This window comes from Dermochelys coriacea, chromosome 2, assembly GCF_009764565.3.
Source record: "Dermochelys coriacea isolate rDerCor1 chromosome 2, rDerCor1.pri.v4, whole genome shotgun sequence".
In the NCBI taxonomy this organism is placed as follows: Eukaryota; Metazoa; Chordata; order Testudines; family Dermochelyidae; genus Dermochelys; species Dermochelys coriacea.
This window is the reverse complement of record NC_050069.1, coordinates 168,501,675-168,528,344: the sequence shown is the minus strand read 5'-3', so window position 1 is coordinate 168,528,344 and position 26,670 is coordinate 168,501,675. Positions and strand designations below refer to the sequence as shown.

The 26,670-nt window shown below is 42.5% G+C and overlaps 1 protein-coding gene across 1 annotated transcript in view; it reads left to right on the top strand.

The window, feature by feature from the left end:
• Nucleotides 1-26,670, top strand: part of ABCA13 (ATP binding cassette subfamily A member 13) — a 293,932-nt gene that overhangs the window by 255,186 nt on the left and 12,076 nt on the right. The window contains 3 exon segments of the mRNA XM_043507121.1: nucleotides 4,561-4,695; nucleotides 9,574-9,677; nucleotides 12,233-12,325. Coding sequence (XP_043363056.1) covers nucleotides 4,561-4,695; nucleotides 9,574-9,677; nucleotides 12,233-12,325 — 332 coding nt within the window.

The following is a 26,670-nucleotide window of genomic DNA, read 5'->3' as shown; positions in this document are numbered from 1 at the left end:
CCCACAACTTGGGAATTACACCACATTCATATTTCTAATAAAGAAAGACATAGTTGGCCTGTAAATTACTGTTGGGCTAGCTTGCTAAGAACGTGTGATTCAGCCTTCTCGGGGCCTGCAAACTCTAACATCTGACTTGACTTCCTTGAACTGGTTTCTATGATTTCTCTGCCAATATTCCTCTGCTTTTTAAATTCCTCCCCATTGACTATTCTTTTTTTAAAAGATATTTTTTTGCTGATTAGTAAGACTCGCAGTAATGTTTGAAAGTCATGTTAGAGAAAATAGGGTTTTTTTATTGCTAAAATATAGTAATCTTCTCATTCTTTGTACGGCTCCATGTCTAGTTGGCAGCCGGTATCAAGTGGAGTGCCCCAACGGTCGGTCCTGCAGCCGATTTTGTTCAATATCTTCATTAATGATCTGGAGGATGGAGTGGATTGTACCCTCAGCAAGTTTGCAGATTACTCTAAACTGGGAGGAGAGGTAGATATGCTGGAGGGTAGGGATAGGATAAAGAGGTACCTAGACAAATGAGAGGATTGGGCTAAAAGAAATCTGATGAGGTTCAACAAGGACATGTGCAGAGTCCTGCACTTAGGAGGGAAGAATCCCATTCACTGCTACAGACTACAGATCAAATGGCTAGGCTGCAGTTCTGCAGAAAAGGACCTAGGGGTTACAGTGGATAAGAAGCTGGATATGAGTCAACAGTGTCCCCTTGTTGCTAAGAAGGCTAACGGCATTTTGGGCTGTATAAGTAGGGGCATTGCCAGCAGATCGAGGGATGTGATTGTTCCCCTCTATTCGACATTGGTGAGGCCTCATCTGGAGGACTGTGTCCAGTTTTGGGCCCCACATTACAAGAAGGATGTGAAAAAATTGGAAAGCATCCAGCGGAGGGCAACAAAAATGATTAGGGGACTGGAACACATGACTTATGAGGAGAGGCTGAGGGAATTGGGATTGTTTAGTCTGCAGAAGAGAAGAATGAGAGGCGATTTGATAGCTGCTTTCAACTACCTGAAAGGGGGTTCCAAAGAGGATGGATCTAGACTGTTCTCAGTGTTAGCAGATGACAGAACAAGGAGTAATGGTCTCAAGTTGCAATGGGGGAGGTTTAGGTTGGATATTAGGAAAAACTTTTTCACTAGGAGGATGGTGAAGCACTGGAATGCGTTACCTAGGGAGGTGGTGGAATCTCCTTTCTTTGATGTTTTTAAGATCAGGCTTGACAAAGCCCTGGCTGGGATGATTTAGTTGGGGATCGGTCCTGCTTTGAGCAGGGGGTTGGACTAGGTGACCTCCTGAGGTCCGTTTCATCCCTGATATTCTATGATTCTATGATTTTGGTTGAGGTAGCAACTCAGAGTAAATTACAGTCATTCTTGACAGGTTTTAGAGTAGTAGCCGTGTTAGTCTGTATTCACAAAAAGAAAAGGAGTACTTGTGGCACCTTAGAGACTAACAAATTAGGTGCCACAAGTCATTCTTGAGATTCCTTGAAATTTTTCTTGATAAGCACATGGGATCAGATTTTTAACTCTGTATCTTTATTTTCTATTTTATAAGCTTTTCCAATTCTCAGAATATTTTTCTTGTTTGTATGGAAAACCCACTCTGGTTCTCAGGAACACACATGTTTTCCAAATGATACTAAAGCAGTTTAGCATAGTGGATAAACTGTGTGCCTTATATTTCAAAGATAATGACTTTAAATGCTGTTTCAGATCTCTTTTTCGTAATATCCCTTTTTTTTCTTAGTGTCACCAGGTGTCAATGGAACTTGACTGTGCTTAGAACTTTGCTCAGCCAGACTTCTTATCTGAAAGGAAAACTCCAGTGCTCAGTTATAATATATTAGGGCCAAATCCTCTGGCCTTCTTCAAAACCAGAGATTGCACCAAACATAGCAGAATCTCTGCAGTTCCACTATACGTGAGGAAGAGGAGGCATGCAGGGAGACTCAGCAACCCCATGTTTTCTTACTAAGCCAACTTCTTGTAGCACCAGTCTCAGAAGTGGAGCAAAACAGAGTTTGTCGTTCAGCTGGGGAATAGCAAGAGAACATGCACTTTGCATCACCAAATTGCCAAAATGGTGGTTTCCTGATTGTCAGATACGTTTTTTTTTTAACTTGTGTGTTTTTTAACTTGCAGATAGTTAGGACCATATTTCCAAAATGTAGCTTCCATTTGACATCATACATTTTTAGCAGGTTATAGCATGGACATGCACAGAAAGCAATCACCTGTTCATGCAAGTGATGGAGCCTTTCACCTATGTGTATGGGTGACAGTGCTGGAATAATACAGTATGTGCAAATACTTCCACGTGAAGTGTTGCACATACTCAAGAGGGGCTTGGGTTTGAGATCCCTTTGCAAGATTTTTGTTCATTTATTTGTTTTGTTTTGTTTTTAGATGTAGTGGTAAGAATGTTTTCTATGGTATACTGAGTTTCTCAACTCTTCCTCAGGAAATTTTGCATAAGGACAGTTTGCTTATATAAGCTTATTGACAATGGCATGATCATGTACATACCAGTAATAGGTTGTAAATGTTCACTTCTCTGTGGTGATAACTTTTTTGTGAATTCTCTGAGCTGACTGGGCTCTGTCTAATTTTAACCCTACAATTTCCCATGACTTTTGCTGTTGATACTCAGATGGTGCAGAGTGAGAGGAAATGTGCATAACTCTCCTGCTCCGGATTTCCTGGCAGATGTTCTCAGCTAGTGCCAGCGATAGGTGGAAACTAATGGAACTGGAACTTGCACTCCGACTGCTCTTCCCCTCATTGCTATATCCAGCATAAGCTGCATGCACTAGAAGATGTGGCTCATTTTCATATCTAGAAAACCAGCTCCATTAAGGGTTTGGTTGAGCAGAAATGTTAGGATTCTGACCCCCTCCGGGGCAGGAGACACCAAGTCTGAGGACGCTGATTGAATCTTCTCTATTTCCACTAGTGCTTCTGTGCAGCGCCAGCCTTTCCTCCTGCTTCCCCCCCCCCCCCCCCGTTTACATGACCAAGTTATACAAAAAGAGTTGGGACTAATTTGCTGTAACATTTTGGAGATGACCCAGACTGATAAGGGGTTTTGTTACCTACTGCCTTGTAACTTGGGGTGTCTTAATGCTGTCTGTGAAACATTGGATCCTCACTATAACAGAGGGCATGCTGGGAAACTGGGCAAAAACAGTAGGTAGCTTGTATTAGAAAAGGTGCTGCTCCCTTCCTGATTACCTCACCCTGTCATAGCCAAGATCTAGTGTTTTCACAGACAGCTCCCAGCTTAGATGCTAGCTCTCAGTTTCTGGATACCAAACCTCAAAACCAAGCCTGTTTTAAAAAGTTTTTTTTTCTTTCTTTCTCCTTTCATAATGACTCATCATTGTTCAGAATGAAGGAAACACCTTCCTTTCCATTAACTTCAATGGTCCACTATTGTGTCTTCCTGGCTGGACAATGGATGGGTACTTTAAGTTGGTTTTGTATAAACAGCTAGTCTGAGAGATGACACTGCCTGCCTAATTACATCACTTCCTATTATGAGGTGATGTTGTAGTTGCACCTCAGTTACAATTACAATGTTCTATGCACATATACATGCATACGTTCATAGCCATCCCCTGCATACAAATCTCCTAATGACCATCAAGCTCAGAACATTACAAGCTTTCATAAAAGACCTTATTTGATGTAAGTTTATGCACAATAACACTGTATACAACTACTTAATTCAGTTGCTTATTCTCTGGGGTTCAGTCCCCCTGTTCTCTGGGGGTGTATGTGGACCCTGATTGTCACACTTGCTGTTCTCCTTTACCAGTTCATAGCCTGCAAGTGGAGATGTTATCAAGTTAGCCCTGTGTCTTGTTTAACTCAGTCATTTAGAATGGCTGAACCCATTATTCATGTGATTGCCCTTCTGCTGATCCCATCTTTTTGTGTCTGACCTATTATTTCATTCTCTCAGATTCTCTAGCACTTGAGAAATGTGTTTGATCAGATAGATATTACAGAAACTAGTCGGAATGAGGAGCATTTTAAATTATTGACTCAACAACCCAAAATGAGTGCAAATGACTGTTACAAGAGTTGACAAAGCCAAATTTTCTTATCCTTGGGGGTCCCCTAGCAGCAGCCTTTTATTCTCAACATTTTGCCTGACAGGTTCCAGAGAGCCTTCTTCCAGGACTTAAAGAAACAGCATGTGTCAGATGAGAAAAATGGAAATACTTTGTATTCGTTTTTAATATGCTCAGCCAGAAAAAAAAGATTCCATACTAGTGCAGACTCTATTATTGTGGTTTTCAGCCCAAGGTCTCTGAAACCGTGGGGGTCTGCAAACTATGTGTAAGGGGTCTGTGAAAGGTTGTTGCCATAGAACAGTGCTTTTCAACCTGTGATCCACACACTATGTCTAAGATTTCCAGAGGAAAGATTTCCACATCTCCATTCACAGTTTTTAGGAGTCCACAAATGAAAAAGGGTTGAAAACCACTGTTCTATTGAATATACAAGTCTGACCAAGCTTGCCATTTCTTAATTGCAGGTAGCTGGGGACCTTGTTAGCCGATTGCACCTTGACACCCATATTAACAAACTGGTGAGGACATATAGTGGTGGCACAAAGAGGAAGCTTTCAACAGCTTTGGCTTTAATTGGCAAACCCCAAATACTTTTACTGGTGAGTAGAGTGAACATTATTATTGCTTTGGAAGCTTTAACATATTTAATTATTTTATTTTCCTATCTGATGCATGAAAACATAGTGCAGCTTCCAGATTGCCTCCAGGGAATAAGTGACACACAAGCAGAGCAGTTGTCATTTTCAGCTCCCAGAATAAACTTGTTTTAATTTGTGCTCCAACATTCCCCAGTTGGAGCTGGGTTTCCTAGGCCGTCCATAGTACAAGTGCTACATTCCTGCTGCGGCTTGGGTATGTGTTTTTTAGACAGAGATCTCTTTGATTCACAGAACAAGAGAAATAGAATTTACTGTTCAATGTATTACAAAGTATAGTATATTTTCTGCCTGCATTTCTGCAAAAATAGGATTGTAATGGGGTGCTCACCCCACACAAGTCCTGAAAGGGTTAAGGTGAGCCATAAGGGGCCAATTAACCTTATATGCTGCACTTGGTGGGAAGGCAGGGATTGATAAACACTACTTGCAGATGAAGCCCAGCTGGGGGTAGAGCTGGGGTAGGATTATAAAGCCCAGGAAGGGAGAACTGCAGGAATTGCAGGGAAGGAGCATGCAGTCACACTCTAACGGGAAATGGAGCCAAGGACAAGGAGGAAGTCCAGGGGAACAGTAAAACCAGGCATCCTAGGGAATCTGACAAGAGGCTGATGGGGAGGAAGTAGCCACAGAGAGCAGGGGAAGCTCTGGTGGCAGATAGAGAGGTTGGTTAGGAAGAAGTCGAGGGAAACAACAACAGAGACTGAACAGACCTGGATTGTTAGTCATAGAATCTCTGGGCTGGAACCCAAGTTACAGACAGGCCTGGTTTCCCCTATTAGCTGCTAGGAAGTGGCACAGGACCTAGAGGTGGAACAGAAGACTGTCTGAGGTGGCATCCGGGCACCTTGTCAGAGTGAATTAGATACCCCGGAAGTGGGGGTCTGTTTAGTGACCTGGCTTTGAGTTGTGGAGAGAGAGAGAGAGACCACAGCACAAGCAACCAACGACAGGGGGCACAATATGGAGCAAAATCTAATGCCCAGACCTAGCCACAAGGAGGCATACCTACAGTGAGTGTAGCCTTTACCAGGATACAATTCCATATGGCATCTTGAGCAATAGAGATTATTTTATTTTAATGACAGTGGTACCAGTAGTTTTGTCAATCATGGAAATGCATTCTTTAGTATTCTTATGAGCTGGGTAGAACTTTGCAAGGGGATTCAGACTGATATGCGTGAGCTCACTCTTCAATTAGTATAACTCAGTGGCTCTCAAACTTTGTTACTGGTGACCCCTTTCACATAGCAAGCCTCTGAGTACCCCCCCATTATAAATTAAAAACACTTTTTTATATATTTAACACCATTATAAATGCTAGAGGCAAAGTGGGATTTGGGGTGGAGGTTGACAGCTCGTGACCCCCCCCCATGTAATCACCTCACAATCCCCTGAGGGGTCCCAACCTCCAGTTTGAGAACCCCTGGTATAACTGTAAACAAAAACCCCTCCTAAGACAAAAGGTGTGTGTGAGCCCACCTACCAACTTTAGCTGAGTTAGGTTTTGGGTAGGAGTGTGGTGAGGGGCAGGGAAGAGAGAGAGAAGGCAGGACACAAAGAAATTGCAAAGGGACAAAAAAGATGGAGGGTATGTCTACACTTAAACCACTGTAGTGGCATAGCTTTGCCACTGTGGCACTTCAGTGTAGATACTGTCTACACCAATGGGAAGAGTTCTCCCATTGCAGTAGTTCAGTGTTTCCCAAACTTGTTCTGCCACTTGGGCATGGAAAGCCCGTGGCGGGCTGGGCCGATTTGTTTACTTGCTGCGTCCGCAGGTTTGGCCGATCGCGACTCCCAGTGGCCACGGTTTACTGCTCCTGGCCAATGGGAGCTGCTGGAAGCAGCAGCCAGTACGAGCCGTGATCGACCGAACCTGCGGACGCGGCAGGTAAACAAACCGGCCCGGTCCGCCAGGGGCCTTTCCTGCACAAGCGACAGAACAAGTATGGAAACCACTGCTGTAGCTAATCCACCTCCCTGAGAGTCAGTAGCCAGGTTGATGGAAGAATTCTTCCATCAACCTGGTGCAGTCTACACCGGGGGTTAGGTCAGCATTGCTCTGTCTCTCAGGGGTGTGGATTTTTCACTCCTCTGAGAGACGTAGCTTTGCTGATGTAAATTCCCAAAATAGACCAGCCCACAGAGAGAGGAAGGGAGCAGCTGAAATAATAGTGGCTGATCCTGGAAGAGGCATTGGAAGAGGTTTTTGGCCAGGGTTGCAGGCTGAGGAGAGAACTTTTGGTGCTGTGAGTAAAAGAAGCTCTTTCTTGCTTTCTGATTCCTTTTGTGTTCGAGGCATAGGACTTTGTACATTCTTTGTAAATAAACAAAACTGCATCAAAGAAATACCTGATTACCACCAGTATCTACTCCCAACTGGCACACCCACAGGAGGGGACCCCAAACTTTGATAAGCCACTCAGATCAAAAGGGGTAATACTGGTGTCAATAGCAGGATCCATTTGCCAAGGAACGTGATTGTGAGCTGGTGTTCCTGTGTAACCAAGTTGGAACGAATAATGAAGGTGCTTGCAGAAATCAAAAATGGGATTTCAGTGGGATTTAAAACAAGACCAGAAACCCGGAACTGGAGGTAAACAAAAGAATTTAAAACAAGAATTGAAAGTTTCACAATGGGAACTAAAGCAGCAGCTGGAGGATTCCCAGAAAGGGCCAAGGACTGCCTTGCAAGCAGAAGTCAGCTCTCTGGAGCAATAGCTATAAAGTCTCCAGACAGGTTGGGAAGACCAATTGCAAAGCTCCCCAGAATTTTAATACCCATGAGTGGTTCCAGATGAACAGTGAGGAGAATCCTTCCATTAGCAAGATTTCCTCCTCAATATTCCATATTTTTGAAACTATCTGCCGTTTGGTGCAAGCTGATAGATCCCCTGGATTATGCTCTTCATAAGCATCTTCATGAGCCAGGGATAAAAGTTGCATGTAGCAGGAGGGTTTAGTAAATATCCAGAGAAAGATGGGTATCTTCTCTCTTTTCTTATCTTATACAGAACCCATCATATGGTGTAAGAATTCCACTAGAGGAAACAAAAGTCCCCTCCATTCCCCTTTCTATGCCTGGGAGGGAGGGGAATAATTTAAATAAACAAATCTCATCAGAAATGCCACTGGGTGGGAGTATACTCCCCAGAGTAAAAGGATAAAACATCAATCCCACGAGTGTCTCCCCAAAGTGAGTACAGAATTGGTTAAACTAGATTAGTGTACTTACCAAGCTGTCCCTCTGAATCTGCATACGTTTATAAGACCAGGGATATTTTGCTTCCTCTAATTTCATAGCACTAATCCACTCATGTGTTGGATGGTTTTAGTTACATTTTTCGAGCTCAAACTGATTTTGGATGACTTGGCAAAAGGGGAAGGTTATCTTCTTAAGTCACTGCTTCCCCTACTCTCAGAAAGTACTCCAACTATTATGAATCTCTTTAGGACAATCTACCACTGCAGGCACGCATTTCAATTTGCCTCTTGCTGCGAAAGATGCATCTTCACATATGTAGTTTGAGAGGAAAAACACACTTTTAAATAACTCGAATGCTCTAAAAGGTTTATACATATTGGAAGTGTTTTGGGAAGGATTACTTATAAGGATTTATAGAGCGGTTTATTTATGAAGGATCCATAATTAGAGAACAGAAGTAATACCATGTGAAGTGTTTTCTCTATTAAAGTGACAATGTTAAAAATTGAACCAATTTACCCAACAGATCTGCTCCTCGTTAATGTTTAGAGTCATATATTTTTATCACCTAAATAAGAAGAGAAGTTTTTGGGTTGTTTTTTTTTTTGTTTTTGTTTTTTAAAGCCTTTTACTCCTGCCAGCCCTGGAGAGCTGACAAAGGAAATATAAGAGAGACTGAGATGGACTCATTCTCTTCTTGTCTCATTTGTGTCTAAGCACCAAAATTGGAGTTAGAGCAACATGCTGCAACTTCTTGTACTTCTTGCTTACAAGTCTCAGCTAGGGTTCCTTCATGAAAACAAACCAGCCCCACACCATTGGTACTGGTAATGCCACCCATAGCCAATGCCACCCTCATGACACCCTGCATTCAGTGGACCATTGAAAGGGCTGTCTTCTCTGTCACTACAAAAGCGGAGCGGATGGGCTGTAAAGAATAAGGGCCAAGTGGTATCTTCCACTTCCATCAGCAAAAGGTATCAAAACCCATCTTATCAGGTGCAGAGGATGCCGAAAGGGAAAGTGCAATCTCTGCTGCTGCACTTCCTTTCCCACAGAAGCCCTGCATGACTGCTCCAGGAGATTTAGTTTCCCCACCTTTTGGAATGTTGGACTATGAATGGGACAGGCTGGGGCGATAGCTGGCCTCTGCATTTTGTCTTCCCTCAAACCCTGAGGGATATTATGGAGCAAGGCAATGCTGCCTGGGTCAGTATGTAATCACATGGTTCCCCCCACCACAGATTGGAATGCCCCTTGAAGGAAAGCATAACATAGGGAACCTGCGGGAAGGAAGCTGTGTTCCCATAGAGCACTGAGGAGCCATGTGTGATTGTGCAGGGGAGACAGCATGGAGATACAGGAACTCTAATTTGTTAGCCCGTGCCTCTGGCAGATCCACAAATTCTAGGCAAGGAGGAGCAGCAAACACTGCATCCCCACCAAACCCCGCCCCACCAAAACAGAAACTTTGCTAATCCCAAGTCAGAGACCTCCCTTCGCCTGCATGTAAATAGACCATGTGACGAGCATCAGGCCCTAATTGCATCGTCATCCAATTCTTTCTCTCTCTCCTCTACTTCCATTGTTAACTGATGCATTTGTTTCTGTAGGATGAACCCAGTTCTGGAATGGATCCCTGTTCCAAGCGGTACCTCTGGAAAGCCATCATGAAGGAAGTTCAGGATGGCTGTGCTGCTGTGCTCACATCCCACAGGTGCAATATTATCACCTAATATTGGCTAACATCCTCTCTTTGTCCAATCACTTGCTCAAATTGAGTTCTGAGGCACACACCTCTGAAAGAGAGAAGTTGATATTTGTGTTCAGGATGAAAAGTGCTAAGGTCTCTTGCTATATTATGGCAGCTCTTTCTCATCCATGAAATCTGAATTTGCCAAAATTTAGGTGTTAAGGGCTACATTATGGCCTGATGGGAACTCTGAGAGAGGGAAGAGATAATGACCTTTCCACTTCCCTTGCTCTCCCCATTCAAGGATCAACCACTAGTACAATCCCTGTGTTCCCTGGGGTACTAGAGCTATTCCTTTTAAGCCTCTCCAACACCATCCCCCAAGGAACTAGCCATCACCAAAGGGGACAAGGAGGAGAGGTCCATGGCCATTTCCCTTCTCTGGACTGACCAGAAATGGTGGTTGGCATTGGAGTGGGGAAGCATGCTGCCCCAACTTAAAGGATGTTCCAGTATCAGGTTTTAAGTTCAACCACATCTGTCCAGAGCGCTGGTAAATATTTTCAAATGCACAGGGCTGGAGTCCCGGCGTGCCCTGTTGTGCTGAAGCCCCAAACCTCGGGGCTTCAGGAAATACTATATGAAATACTATATGAAAACTTAAGCCCTGGCCAGCATACACCATCTATCTGCACTTCCTGCGCTGGAAATGACTGTACCCCCCTGGGATGCAGTGGTTCTTTGTGATCCCCGACATGGCTCTAAACATCTTGTGAATCCTCCCTAATATACTCTCTATTTTGTCAGTTTAATGGAGGAGACATTGAAACTGTTTTGTAGCATCTACAGTATCTTGAATAAATTGCATGTTCCCTGCAGGGCACGCTATATAGTAAGTATAATTATATATAAATGGCTTAAAGTGAGGGAGCAATCTGATTTGCAGATAGAAATCTCTATCTGTGTAATTATGAAAGAATGCCTAGAAGGGGCAGAACTAATTAATCAAAACACTGAATTAATGTTTTGATCAAATTAAATCCCGAATTAGTAAATGAATCAATAAAATGCCACAACAGAAGATTTGTTAGATATTTTAAATGAAAGTTGCTTCAGATGTGTTCAGGATGTTTTCTCGCTGTGAATGTTCAATGTGCAAATGCTTGAGGCTCACAGAAAATGAATTTAAAAGTTGTTTCGGTATTCATGGAAACTGAATTTTTAAATTCACATACGTGAATATTTGTATCCAAATTGCTAGACTGCTCATCCAGCTAGGGAACAGAAACATGTGATTTTAAGAAAATAGTCACCGGTAAACAGCACAGCTTGATTTTCAAACCACAGAATAAAACCATCATTTTCAAATAACAAACTGAGGATAATAGTGATCAACGCAAAGATATGTTGTGAGCAGGAAAAGAAAATAAACTCCTCAACTAAAGTATTGATAATCATTCATTCAGCTCCATGAATGATTGATTTTAAGCTAGAGTTGTAAAAATTAATAGTGGTAGTTTACATGGATTCCAATTCTAATTAATAGCACATTGCTGTGACTGGTTGCATGTGGGCAAGATTTGATATTGGAGGCCAGATTTTTCAAAGCACTTCTTAAAAGGGAAATGCATTTGTGTTTGTAAATGCAGTTTTTTGTGCATCAACAAGTGTACATATAAAATATATGGCTGCTTTTTAAGGGACCCTCTGAAAATTTAGTCTCTGAAGTTAGTGGTCTTAAATTTTGGAGAGTACCTCTGTTTTTAGAGGTTGTATTAATTTTCCCATAGGGCTGGATTATGGTATTTAACTATGATCTCATTTGGGGGCATCACTATAGTGGAAGGAGCTATGGTCTACCCAATCCCTATCTGTCCCTGCCTCAGTGCCCCCTTGTGAATGAGCTCCTTTCACGGGAGTACCTCAACAGTGCTTTCCTGAGCAATTCCATCTGAGGGTAGTGCTTTTGCTCTAATATTTATAAGTCCCGATAAGTCATTATTATTTGAAGCATTCAAATACAGCATGGTGCATCTTTTAGAACGTTGGTGCTATATCCTAAATTCATTTTTGTTTGGGTCATTTTGTGGTCTCTACTCTGTAGCCCATAATAATACTTTAGTATTTTACTTCACAAGGACTAGCAGGAAGCAAAAGAAGCCATGTAGTTTTACGAAGCTGCCCTGCCAAATGTTCCAACCCTAATTTGGAGTGACCTCCACTACGCATGTTAGAGAACATTGTGCTGATAGCCCAGTCTTTAGCATCTCTGCTGAGAGTGCAAATAAGGTAGTCAATTAGTGCCTGTAGTAGTATGGCTTTTGTAACATGGCCAAAATTATCCACTTAGAAACAGACTGAAAACATTAATTCATTTTTATAGGACTCCACCAGCTGTCATATGGTAATAACTTTTGATCTCTACTGACTAGTGATGCATTTGAACCATTGAGCTAGAAGTGAAAGGTTCTGTATCCCATCTTCTCTGCCATCCAGATTCGTTCAAATTTTGATTAAAGTTTGTCATAAATAACTTTCAACTGTCCTAATTATTGTTCTTTTCACCATTTTTCCTCTAGTATGGAAGAGTGTGAAGCCCTCTGCACTCGGCTTGCTATTATGGTCAATGGCAGTTTCAGTTGTCTTGGTTCTCCCCAGCATATTAAAAACAGGTATTATCTGTTGATGTCTAAACTACTGCTGCTAAATTCAGGCAGAGATTTATCTAGACATTTTAATAGTGCCAACAGGGTATAAATACTTATAACTGCAGAACAGTTTCCCCTTACCTACCATTACTGAAGTTAAAAGAGAAGCATTTTAGATATCTTAGCAAACTAAATGGATGTATGAATGACATTGCTAAAATACTCTATAATCTGTATTGGTATTTGAAAGACAAAAAAACTGTATCTAAATCAAGTTCCTACTGCACCCAACCTGAGAAATGAATTGTGTTCAAATTGACGTTTTGTTGGATTCATAAAAAAAGCCTTATGTTCATCACATGCCTCTCTGCTCATAGAAATAAGCACGTACCAGAACAGTACCCACAAAACAAATGCTTTCTGGGCCCTCAAATTAACTATGCCTCTCACCTAATACCCTCTTGAGCTGAATTCAGTGGTAATTGTATGTCCTGAGAATCAGGCTCTCTGTTTATAAATAATGTTCCTCTCTTTCCTTCTCATGGACTGTGCACACTCAATTCTGTTTTGTATGTGCTCTGAAGTGAAACATAATCTGTGTAAGTGGGTATATTATAAAGAGGATCGGTGCATGTTACCAACAGGAAAACAGGGCAAGAAGTAGTGGTTTAAACTTCAGCTTTGAAAACTTAGATTAAATGTTAAAATAAACTTTGTGGGTCAGTTTCTCAGCTGGTGTAAATCATAGAATATCAGGGTTGGAAGGGACCTCAGGAGGTCACCTAGTCCAACCCCCTGCTCAAAGCAGGACTAATCCCCAACTAAACCATCCCAGCCAGGGCTTTGTCAAGCCTGATCTTAAAAACCTCAAAGGAAGGAGATTCCACCACCTCCCTAGGTAACGCATTCCAGTGCTTCACCATCCTCCTAGTGAAAAAGTTTTTCCTAATATCCAACCTAAACCTCCCTCACTGCAACTTGAGACCACTACTCCTTGTTCTGTCATCTGCTACCACTGAGAACAGTTTAGATCCATCCTCTTTGGAACCCCCTTTCAGGTAGTTGAAAGCAGCTATCAAATCGCCTCTCATTCTTCTCTTCTGCAGACTAAACAATCCCAATTCCCTCAGCCTCTCCTCATAAGTCATGTGTTCCAGTCACCTAATCATTTTTGTTGCCCTCCGCTGGATGCTTTCCAATTTTTTCACATCCTTCTTGTAATGTGGCGCCCAAAACTGGACACAGTCCTCCAGATGAGGCCTCACAAATGTCGAATAGAGGGGAACGATCACGTTCCTCGATCTTCTGGCAATGCCCCTACTTATACAGCCCAAAATGCCGTTAGCCTTCTTGGCAACAAGGGCACACTGTTGACTCGTATCCAGCTTCTCATCCCCTGTAACCCCTAGGTCCTTTTCTGCAGAACTGCTGCCTAGCCATTCAGTCCCTATTCTGTAGCGGTGCATGGGATTCTTCCCTTCTGCACATTGATCTAGAAGTGAAAGGTTCTGTATCCCAAGGACTCTGCACATGTCCTTGTTGTACCTCATCAGATTTCTTTTGGCCCAATCCTCTCATTTGTCTAGGCCCCTCTGTATCCTGTCCCTACCACTCCTCCCAGTTTAGTGTCATTTAGTGTTTTGTTGAGGGTGCAATCCACGCCATCCTCCAGATCATTAATGAACATATTGAACAAAACCAGACCCAGGACCGACCCTTGGGGCACTCTGCTTGTTACTGTCTGCCAACTAGACATGAAGCCATTAGTCACTACCCATTGAGTCTGACGATCTAGCCAGCTTTCTGTCCACCTTGTAGTCCATTCATCCAGCCCATACTACTTTAACTTATTGGCAAGAATACTGTGGGAGACAGTATCAACTGCTTTGCTAAAGTCAAGGAATAACACGTCCACTGCTTTCCCCTCATCCACAGAGCCAGTTATCTTGTCATAGGAGACAATTAGATTATTCAGGCATGACTTGCCCTTGCTGAATCCATGCTGACTATTCCTGATCAGTTTCCTCTCCTCTACATGCTTCCGAATTGATTCCTTGAGGACCTACCCCATGATTTTTCCAGGGACTGAGGTGAGGCTGTCTGGCCTGTAGTTCCCTGGATCCTCCTCCTTCCCTTTTTTAAAGATGGGCACTACATTAGCCTTTTTCCAGTCCAATCAACATAACTCCATTGGAGACAGTGAGGCTATGCTAATTTATGCTAGCTGAGCATCTGGTATTTTAACTGAAATCACATTTAATAATAATAACAAACTCTAAAGAGAATTTTTGGGATCACAATCCCTGGAGATATTCAAGTCTAAAATAGATATGCATCTATCAGGAAATTGGGGGCAATGAGAACAAAGCAGGAGAATAAACTAGGTGATACACTGGAAGTTCCTCCCAATACTAATGATTTCTGGACACTCACAAATCAACAGCTGCTTTCAGTTTCTCCAAAACAGGATTCCAGCAGAACATATTCTCAAAAGAGAGTGTGTCTGACACAAATTCATAGTAGTAATTCTTGTAAAATTAATTATTTTTAAGTGGAAAAACAGCACACCGGGCATATTTTACATTATCAGCAGATTTGCATTCCTTCTATTTCCATGTCAGTTCTTTCAATAATTGAATCTTAATGGCATGCATGTGGGATTTTGTGATATGTGCACTGGTTATCAATATCATTGAGGCATCTGTAGTGAGTCCGTAGTTAAAGCTGCACTAAGATTTTCACATAAAGAAGATTAAAATTTCTTTAGCTCACAGTTCAGTGATTGACTGTAGTCTCCAGATAACCACACTTATTGTCCAAAGATCTACTGAATCTTTCTTTCTTTCTTTCTTTCTTTCTTTCTTTCTTTCTTTCTTTCTTTCTTTCTTTCTTTCTTTCTTTTCCACAGGAATCAATTAATATAATTGTCAGGGATCCTTCCCCACTCTGAACTCTAAGGTACAGATGTGGGGACCTGCATGAAAGACCCCCTAAGCTTATTCTTACCAGCTTAGGTTAAAAACTTCCCATAGGTACAAACTTTGCCCTGTCCTTGAACAGTATGCTGCCACCACAAAGCATTTTAAACAAAGAACAGGGAAAGAGACCACTTAGACATCTTCCCCCCGCAAAAAATATCCCCCCAAGCCCTACACCCCCCATTTCTGGGGAGGCTTGAGAATAATATCCTATTGGTTACAAAATCATCAAAGACCCAAACCCCTGGATCCTGGAACAATGGAAAAATCAGTCAGGTTCTTAAAAGAAGGATTTTATTAAAAAAAAGAAAAGTAAAAATAATCTCTGTAAAATCAGGATGGAAAATGTTTTACAGGGTATTCAGATTCAAAACACAGAGGATCCCCCTCTGGGAAAAAACATAAAGTTACAGAAAACAGGAATAAACCTCCCTCTTAACATAGGGAAAATTCACATAAAACAAAAGATAAACTAATCCGCCTTGCCTGGTTTACCTATACTGGTTGCAATATTGGAGACTTGGATTAGGATGGGTTGGAGAAGATGGATTTCTCTCTGGTCTCTCTTAGTCCCAAGAGAGAACAACCACGTAAACAAAGAGCACCAAAAAAAGCCTTTCTCCCCCCCCCCGCCCAAGATTTGAAAGTATCTTGTTCCCTTATTGGTCCTTTGGGTCAGGTGTCAGCCAGGTTAACTGTAACCCTTTACAGGTAACAGGATGTTGCCTCTGGCCAGGAGGGATTTTATAGCACTGTATAAAGACAGGTGGTTACCCTTCCCTTTATATTTATGACAATCATCCAGATCTGAAAATTGGCTCCAACAGTCTCACTTTTGTCTTTAGCTTCCTGTTGCTAAGCCACCATCATCACCATTAACTTAGAACCTTACACACAAGCATCCAGTAAAATGATATGATGGTAAAGTAAAAATTAAATGTAATAGAAGTTGTTCCCCTTCTCCATCTTAACACTTGGGATAAACCCGAGGGGAAGCCAATGAGAATTTCAGTATCCTCCATGAACTTCCATTCACTGCAGCTTTCTCGCTGTACAAGCTCCACTCCATACAGATATCCCTAGCCAGCTCCTGATTCCAGGTTTCTTTATTCCATTGCATGGTCACCTCGCTAACACCCCACGTTCCCAAAGACCAGATATGGTGTGCTGGAATGAAGTGCCTCTCTGTTTCACAGCTCACTGATTGATTGATTGATTGATTGACTGAGTTTAGTTTCCAAATATATATCACAATTACTCTCCAGAGGACTATTACATTTTGGTGGAAAAAATAGTTACTAACCTTTCCACAGAGATCAATTCAGACCATTCTGCGTTGAAATTTAGCTAGTGCAGTTTTTTCTTACTCCCTGCTCAACACCACTGCCAAGCTCTGGAACCCTCCTTACCTTCCCTCCCCCCCCCATACACTTCTCTTATAGTTCATTCATTACTCCCTCCTCTTCCCAGTCTCCTCCTCTGCCCCCCTTTCAGCCTTACTAATCCCACTGAACCTTACTACTCGAAATGCAATGCACCTACTGTTTTCCTGGCATCTTAAATGCCCAGCTGCCAAACACTACTTCCCCCCTCAATCTACTCCCCTTACCAACCACCCAGGCTACCTACTGCCTGCTTCACTCACCAATTCTTGCTGCTTTGAAGCCTACCCACATCCCCATGCCCACTTACTCGACACCCTTTAGTGTCCCTGTTTCTTCTATATCCTGTCAACGCAGTATCCACCAGCACTGTAACACTTCGTACAAACAGAAACAAAAAGGAAAAAAGTAATCCCAACCCTTTCTCACAGACACACACGCACACACACACAGAGTTAACTTTCAGTTAAGGTGACTCAAATGAAGAGTCAGTAAAACTCAATACAATCATTTAAGGCAACATTAACATCTAGATGAACTTGATTTAACCTGTTCTACTGCCCAAACGCAACTGCAGACTTTCTCCCGTCTACAGCAAAATTCTCCTTCCACTTCCAGCTGAAATGCACAACCTTAACTCTGATTTATGCATGATTAATGTATGCTATTGATAGATTATGCCTTAACTTGAAAAGGCTGCTGCTGTTATCACACTAAGAATGGAGTAAAGATTGTATGCTTGAGTGTTACTTTGAGGATTTTGGTAAGTGCATTGTGTGTGGTTGTATCCTGAAAGTGAAAACATGTTTGTAACGGAGGGGAGGAATCCCATTCTATTTAAGTGGTAGAGTGTGTATTGTGCTTAGTAATAATATTAATTGATTTGCTTGGTGATTGATTATACTGAAAGGAAATTCATGTAAACCATATAAACTTTAAATTAACAATGATTTTTCTGTATGTTGGTTACACAGGTGACACTTTTTTATTTATAGTTTATTTTTAAGCAAGAAACTCATGTAAACCATATTAATTGTATGTTAGAATAAAAATGGCCATCCAGCCCAGTATCCTATTTTCTGACAGTGGACAGTGCCAGATGCTTCAGAGGGAATGAACAGAACAGGTCAATATACTGAGTAATGCATCCCCTGTCATTGAGTCCCAGCTTCTGACAGCCAGAGGCTTAGGAACACCTAGAACATGGGATTGTGTCCCTGACTATCTTGGCTAATATCTTGTGATGGACTTATCCTCCAAGAATTTATCTAATACTTTTTTGAACCTATTTATACTTTTGGCCTTCACAACACACCCTGGCAATGAGTTCCACAGGTCAACTGTGCATTGTGTGAAGAAATACTTCCTTATGTTTATTTTAAACCTGCTGCCTATTAATTTCATTGATGACCCCTGGTTCTTGTGTTATATGAACGGGTAAATAACTCTTCCTTATTCACTTTCTCCACACCATTCATGATTTTATAGAAATCTATCATATCCCCCCTTGTCTCTTTTCTAATATGAACAGTCTCAGTCTTTCTAATATCTCCTCATATAGAGGCTATTCTATACTCCTAATATTTTTTTGTTGTCCTTCTCTGCGTGTTTTCTAATTCTACTATATCATTTCTGAGTGGGGACGACCTGAACTGCATGCAATATTCAACGTGTGGGAGTACCATGGATTTTATATAGTGGCATTATGATATTTTCTGCATTATTATCTATCCTTTTCCTAATGGTTCCTAACATCTCTCAGCTTTTTGACCGCAGCTGCACTTTGAGCAAATGTTTTCAGAGAACTATCCACAATGACTCCAAGGTCTCATTCTTGAGTGGTATCAGCTAATTTAGACCCCATCATTTTATATGTATAGTTGGGATTATGTTTTCCAGTGTGCATTTCTTTGCATTTATCAACACTGAATTTCATCTGCTATTTTGTTGCCCAGTCACCCAGTTTTGTGAGATTTCTTTTTAACTCTTCAGATGCTGCTTTGGACTTAACTATCTTGAGTAATTTTGTATCATCTGCAAATTATGCCACCCCACTCTTTACCACTTTTTCCAGATCATTTATGAATATATTGAACAGTGAACGTCAGGGTTTATTTTTTGAGAAAGAGTTGTTTGGGAACATCTTTCCCTCCAAAATCCTCACCAAAACCCTGCACCCTCCTGCCTGGGGAAGGCTTGATAAAAATCCTCACTAATTTGCATAGGTGACCACAGACCCAAACCCTTGGATCTTAAGAACAATGAAAAAAGCATTCAATTTCTTACAAGAAGAATTTTAATATAAGAAAAAGAAAAAGAATCACCTCTGTAAAATCAGGATGGTAAATACCTTACAGGGTAATTAGATTCAAAACCTAGAGAATCCTCTAGGCAAAACCTTAAGTTACAAGAAAGACAAGAATATTCATTCTATTCAGCACAGTCTAATTTCTCAGCCATTTAAAGAAATCACAATCTAACGCATATCTAGCTAGATTACTTACTAAGTTCTAAGACTCCATTCCTGATCTATCCCCAGCAAAAGCATCACACAGACCGACCCTTTGTCCCTCCAGCTGTGAAAGTATCTTGTCTCCTCATTGGTCATTGTGGTCAGGTGCCAGCGAGGTTATCCTAGCTTCTTAACCCTTTCCAGGTGAAAGGGTTTTTTCTCTGGCCAGGAGGGATTTTGAAGGTGTTTACTCTTCCCTTTATATTTATGACACGCCCCCCAAATCACAGCTAGGGTGAAACACTGGCTGGGATTTCTTCCTGGAGCTCTAGGAAAAAACAGAGTAAATAAGACACATGCACCTCTAAATATACTACCAAGTATATAAAGACTAACAATATTTTCCACATCTCAAGGATGATTTTAACCAGTTGATTCTGGGAAACTTTCATGGGAGAGTGCATCAGCCACTTTGTTAGAAGCTCCTGAGATGTGTTGTATGTCGAAATCAAAATCTTCGAGAGCTAAATCCACCGAATAAGTTTTTTGTTATTTCCCGTGACAGTATGAAGCCACTGTAGTGCAGCATGGTTGGTTTGCAGGTGGAAACACCGTCCCCAAACATATGGGCGTAGCTTTTCCAGAGCGTAGACAATGGTGTAACATTCTTTTTCACTGACTGACCAGTTGCTTTCCCTCTCAGACAGTTTTTTGCTGAGAAACACTACAGGGTAGAATTCTTGATGCGGTCCTTCCTGCATTAAAACTGCTCCCACACCATGCTCGGGTGCATCTGTGGTTACTAGGAACGGTTTGTCAAAGTCTGGGGCCCTTAATACAGGGTCAGACATGAATGTCACTTTAAGCTGGTTAAAGGCCTTCTGACACTCTTCGGTCCACTGAACGGCATTTGGCTGTTTCTTTTTGGTTAGGTCTGTCAGTGAGGCGGCAATTTGGCTGTATTGCGGTACAAATTGTCTGTAATAACCAGCCAAGCCTAAGAAGAATTGAACTTGTTTCTTTGACTTTGGGACAGGCCACTTTTGGATAGCATCCACTTTGGCCTGTAGGGGGTCGATAGTTCCTTGACCCACCTGGTGTCCAACGTCAGTCACTCTGTTTAGGCCTATTTGACACTTCTTAGCCTTAACAGTTAATCCTGCCTCCCTTATGCGCTCAAAGACTTTTTGTAGATGTTCCAGGTGTTCTGCCCAGGAATCCGAAAATATGGCCACGTCATCAAGGTAGGCGACTGCATATTCTCCTAATCCTGCTAAGAGACCATCTACAAGTCTTTGGAAGGTGGCAGGTGCATTCCGCAGCCCAAAAGGGAGTACATTAAATTCATACAGCCCGACATGTGTGGTGAAGGCTGACCTTTCCTTGGCAGATTCATCTAGCGGTACCTGCCAGTACCCTTTGATTAAGTCCAAGGTAAAGATGAACTGGGCCCATCCCAGTTTCTCTAATAGTTCATCTGTGCGTGGTATTGGATAGTTGTCTGGGCGAGTTACAGCATTTAGATTACGGTAGTCCACACATCTGGTTTGGGAACTAGAACCACTGGAGATGCCCATGCACTGCCAGAGGGGAAGATTACACACATTTGTAACATATCCTGGATCTCCTGTTCTATAGCAGTTTGGTATAGGTAAGGTTGGACTTTAAGGTTGGGTGAGCATTACCTGTGTCAATGGAGTGGTATGCCCATTCAGTCAGTCCTGGGGTGGCTGAGAACATTGGCGCATAGCTAGTGCATAGCTCCTGGATCTGCTGTCGCTGCATACGCCCGAGAGTCATGGAGAGGTTCACCTCTTCCACGCCACCAGCACTTTTCCCTTCACAGTAGACACCTTCAGGCCACTCAGCGTCATCTCCTCCCTGGGCTGTAAACTGACAAACCTTTAATTCTCTGGAATAAAAGGGCTTTAGAGAATTAATATGGTATATCTTAGGTTTTCGGTTGGAGGTGGGGAATGCTAAGAGGTAATTAACAGCTCCCAGGAGCTCCTGGACCGTGAATGGCACTTCCCACAACGCTTCCATTTCATGGGCCTGGAGTGCCTTTAAGACCATAACCTGGTCTCCTATTTTGAAGGAACACTCTCTGGCATGTTTATCATACCAGGCTTATTGCTCTTTTTGAGCATCCTGTAGGTTTTCTTTAGCAAGGGCTAGAGAGGTTTGGAGGGTGTTTTGTAGATTGGTTACAAAGTCCAGCATGTTAGTTCCTGGAGAAGGTGTAAATCCCTCCCATTGCTGCTTCACCAACTGTAATTGCCCCTTAACCTCACGGCCATATACAAGTTCAAATGGTGAAAACCCTAAACTAGGATGTGGTACAGCTCTGTAGGCAAAGAGCAACTGCTGCAACACTAGGTCCCAATCATTGGAGTGCTCATTTACGAATTTATGTATCATGGCCCCCAAAGTTCCATTAAACTTCTCCACCATGCCATTTGTTTGATGGTGGTAAGGAGTGGCAACCAAGTGATTTACCCCATTAGCTTCTCAAAGGCTTTCCATAGTTCCTGCCAGGAAATTAGCTCCTGCATCTGTGAGGATGTCAGATGGCCAACCTATCCAGGCAAAAATGTCTGCTAGTGCCTGGCACGCACATTTAGCCTGGTGTTGCTTAGAGCTACTGCTTCCGGCCATTGGGTGGCAAAATCCATGAAAGTCAGTATGTACTGCTTTCCTCTGGGTGTCTTTTTCGGAAAAGGACCCAGAATATCCACAGCTACTCGCTGGAATGGTACTTCAATGATGGTGAGTGGCTGGCGAGGGGCTTTGACCTGGTCTTCGGGTTTTCCCACTTTTTGGCATATCTCACAAGACCGGACTTAGGTAGAAACATCCTTGCCCATTCCCTCCCAGTGGAATGACCTCTCCAACCGGTCTTTGGTCCTGTTCACCCTAGCATGGCCACTAGGATGATCATGGGCTAAGCTCAAGAGCTTGACCCGGTACTTAGTTGGAACTACCAACTGTCTCTGAGGATGACAGTCTTCCTGGTGTCCACCAGAAAGAGTTTCCTTGTATAAGAGAGTCCTCTTTCTACAACAAACCTGCATCGATTAGAAGAGCTGAGAGGTGGTGGGTTGCTCCATGCTGCCGTCCAAGCTCTCTGAAGACTTTCATCTACTTTCTGTTCAGCCTGGAACTGTTCCCTTGATGCTGGAGACATCATTTCCTCGTTAGATTGTAGACCTATGCTTGATCCCTCTGGAAGCTATGTAGGGGATGGGGCTGTTTCTGTTGACTATGAACTGCTCTCTGCTGGTGCACTATGTTGGGGTTCAGGCTCCGGCTGAGCCTCTTTTGTGTAGGGTTATCAGCTGTTGCTGGTTCAGGTTCGGTGGGCCCCTCTGGGGTTGGGGTTGCAAGTACTGGATTTAGTGCTGGCAATGGGTCTGGTGCTGGTTGTTCTGCTGGTTCCGGTTCTGGGACTGGCTCTGTCTTGGTCTCTGGGACTGGATCCGCTACTGCTGTTGCAGACATTGGCCTGGGGTCCGGGTCCATCACCTCTGACTGTGTCTTGGTAGAAGTGTCCAGAAGAGCACTAGGCGTGACGGCTGGTTTAGTCTGGCTGCGGGTGACCATTCCCACCCTCTTGGCTGACTTCACTTGATTGGCCAGGTCTTCCCCCAACAGCATGGGGATGGGATAATCATCATAGACTACAAAAGTCCACGTTCCTGACCAGCCCTTGTTCTGAACAAGCAACTTGGCTGTAGGCAAATTGAAAGAGTTGGACTTGAAGGGTTTAATCATCACTTGGATCTATGGGTTGATTAAATTGGGGTCCACTAAGGAAGCATGGATAGCCGACACCTGTGCTCCGGTGTCCCTCCATGCGGTGACCTTCTTCCCACCCACACTCACAGTTTCCCTCCTCTCCAAGGATATCTGGGAGGTATCTGGGCATGAGGACCTCTGGGGTGATTCTGGTGCAATGAACTGTAATCTGTTGGGGTTCTTGGGGCAGTTTGCCTTCACATGCCCCGGCTCGTTGCATTTAAAACATCGTCTAGCTGACGGGTCACTGGGGCGTGGTGGGTTGTTGGAGAATGGTGTGGCGGGACGATAAGTTGGCTGGAGGGTTCCTTGGGGGGTAGATGGGGCCTTGAGCAGCCCCTGGTAGTAGGGTGTGGTCTGAGGTTGTCCCTTCTGGTATCCGCTCCAAGTGCGACCAGTTTTTTTCCTCTCCGCCACCTCCACCCATTTGGCTCCAATCTCCCCCGCCTCAATTACAGTTTTGGGCTTCCCATCTAGGATGTATCTTTCTATTTCCTCAGGAACACCCTCTAAGAACTGCTCCATTTGCATTAGGAAGTACAAATCTTCTGGAGATTTAACACTTGCTCTTGATATCCAGGCATCCCAATGTTTCACAATGTGGTAGGCATGTGGGGTAAATGACACGTCTGGTTTCCACCTTAGGGCTCTAAACCGCCAATGGGAATGCTCAGGGGTTAGCCCCATTCTGACTCTCGCCTTGGTTTTAAACAGTTCATACTGGTTCATGCGTTCCCTAGGCATTTCATCCGCCACCTCAGCTAAGGGTCCACTGAGCTGCGGCCTCAGCTCTGCCATGTATTGGTCTGTAGAGATGCTGTACCTAAGGCAGGCCCTTTCGAAGTTTTCTAAGAAGGCCTCAGTATCATCGCCTGCCTTGTAGATGGGGAACTTTCTGGGATGGGAAGTGGTACCTGGAGAAGGATTCCTAGGGTTTGTTGGTATATTCTGCTGAGCCTTTGCCTTTTCCTTCTCCTCCTCCACATGCTTCCTCTCTTTTTCCTTCTCCTCCAGTTCTTTGGCCCTTGCCTCCAGTTCTTTGTCCTTGGCTACTATTGCTCTCCTGTGGGCAGCCGCTTGGTGGTGTTCTGCCTCTTTCATTGCCTCCCTGTCTTTGTCCTCTGCCTCCATTTCTCTCCTGTGGGCAGCTTCTCGAGTTTTTTCGGCTTCTTTTACTGCCTCCAGTTTGGCTAACTCCAATTTGTGTAGTGTCTTGGTTTCTGTCATCTTTACCTCTCTGTTTTTAACTAACTTTATACCCGAGGTTTAAAAATAAAACAAACAAAACTTGGCTTGTAAAATTTTGCTGTGCTGTAATAGGATACCTATATTCTCTGATAATGATTGTCAGCCTTCAGAAAAATAATAATAATAAAAAAAAACCCAACACCTTTGGCTCCAGGCAAATAGGCAGAAAACCCCTCTAGTTGCTCTTAGGAAAAAAAAGTTCAGGTCTGTGAAGACTGGTGAATTTCCCTGCAGGAGGTTAACTATCCTGCTTTTAGGTAGAGAGAACTCCAGCTCACAAAAGACAATTCCCTTTTGTATCTGCTCTGGCCCCAAAGCAAAAAAAAAAAAACAAAACAAAAAAAACCTAGCTGCTTTCAGCCAAAACCCTGCTTTTCAGCAGCCCAAAGGAAAAAAAAATTCCTTTTCAAATCTGTTTCTGGTTCAAAAAAAATCTCAAAATGATTTCAAGTTGATCCCACTGCTCTGCCACCATGTCAAGGTTCCTTCCCCACTCTGAACTCTAGGGTACAGATGTGGGGACCTGCATGAAAACCTCCTAAGCTTTACTTTGACCAGCTTAGGTTAAAACTTCCCCAAGGTACAAGCTATTTTACCCTTTGCCCTTGGACTTCCACTGCCACCACCAAACGTCCGGGTTTATTTTTTGAGAAAGAGTTGTTTGGGAACGTCTTTCCTCCCAAAATCCTCACCAAAACCTTACACCCCACTGCCTGGGGAAGGCTTGATAAAAATCCTCACTAATTTGCATAGGTGGCCACAGGCCCAAACCCTTGGACCTTAAGAACAATGGAAAAGCAATCAGGTTCTTAAAAGGAGAATTTTAATATAAGAAAAAGTAAAAAGAATCACCTCTGTAAAATCAGGATGGTAAATACCTTACAGGGTAATTAGGTTCAAAACCTAGAGAATCCTCTAGGCAAAACCTTAAGTTACAAGAAAGACAAGAATAGTCATTCTTTTCAGCATAGTCTAATTTCTCAGTCATTTAAAGAAATCATAATCTAACAGATATCTAGCTATATTACTTACTAAGTTCTAAGACTCCATTCCTGATCTGTCCCCAGCGAAAGCATCACACAGACTGACCCTTTGTTTTTCCCTCCCTCCAGCTTTGAAAGTATCTTGTCTCCTCATTGGTCATTTTGGTCAGGTGCCAGTGAGGTTTTCTTAGCTTCTTAACCCTTTACAGGTGAAAGGGTTTTTCCTCTGGCCAGGAGGGATTTTAAAGGTGTTTACCCTTCCCTTTATATTTATGACACTGTGAGAGGACCTTCCCTCTTATCCCATGACTGCTTACTTTGCTTAAGAGCCTTTGATGAGGGGCCTTGTCAAAGATTTTCATTAACATTTAATTCCATTAAATTAAATTAGTGTATCATTTAAAATTAACAGAGGTATTTTATGTTGGTTCTATTGATGCTATGCATATTTTTATATTTACAATTTGTTTTTAACCAATTCTTTACCTGTGTAAGAAAGATTTACACAATAAATACTCCCAAATCACATGTAGCTATAGTGGTCCAACTGACAGTTGAGTGAAACAAATAAATCTGACTGAATATTGTGTCAGCATCCGAACCAAACCTTTATGTCATTGGTTCATTTCAATTTAAAAGCCATAAGTTTTGGTGACCAGCATAATTTTGTAACACTTTCTTGGAACCTTATTTTAACATACTAAAATGAGGCAAAGCTATATCATAGGAGAACCCAGTAGGAGACATATTTTTAGTTTATTTACCATAGTATTATTATGTCTTGGGGTTTTACCCATACATAAATATAGCAACTCAAACTCCATACTGAGAAGATGTTATTTCTAGACTCGAATAATTTCTACTGCTGTTTTACTGCTTTCCCTATTCACCCTAGTCTCTTTTCCTGTTTTCCTTCTTCCCTGTTCTCAGCCGATATGTTCACTGTTCATCCAAGGTCCGAGTTACGCTTGCAGATAGTCCATCTCCTGTTCAGATTCGGGGCCATTTGTAAGACTATATTTATCTATGTTGACAGAGATTTAAAATATCTCAGAATCCTTCCCACTATTAAAGTTATTGTCCAGTTCCTTTAGAAGATCTCTTATTGCAGCTGGTAAATTTCTGAATAATGCCAGAAAGGCTTTGTTATTTGGAAAGATTTCAGAGTAGCAGCCGTGTTAGTCTGTATTCGCAAAAAGAAAAGGAGTACTTGTGGCACCTTAGAGACTAACAAATTTATTAGAGCATAAGCTTTCGTGAGCTAAATGCATCCGATGAAGTGAGCTGTAGCTCACGAAAGCTTATGCTCTAATAAATTTGTTAGTCTTTAAGGTGCCACAAGTACTCCTTTATTTTTACTTGGAAAGAGTGAGCTTAGAGGTGAGCTAGAAATTGAGTTCTAGATATGGCTTGCAGGAGCCACATGTTTTAGTAGACGTGGCTGCTAAAACCTAATTTCAGTTGACTCCTGCCAAATAAGTCACTCTAAATTGTGAATTGATTACATTTCTGCTCTCTCCCCAGCATT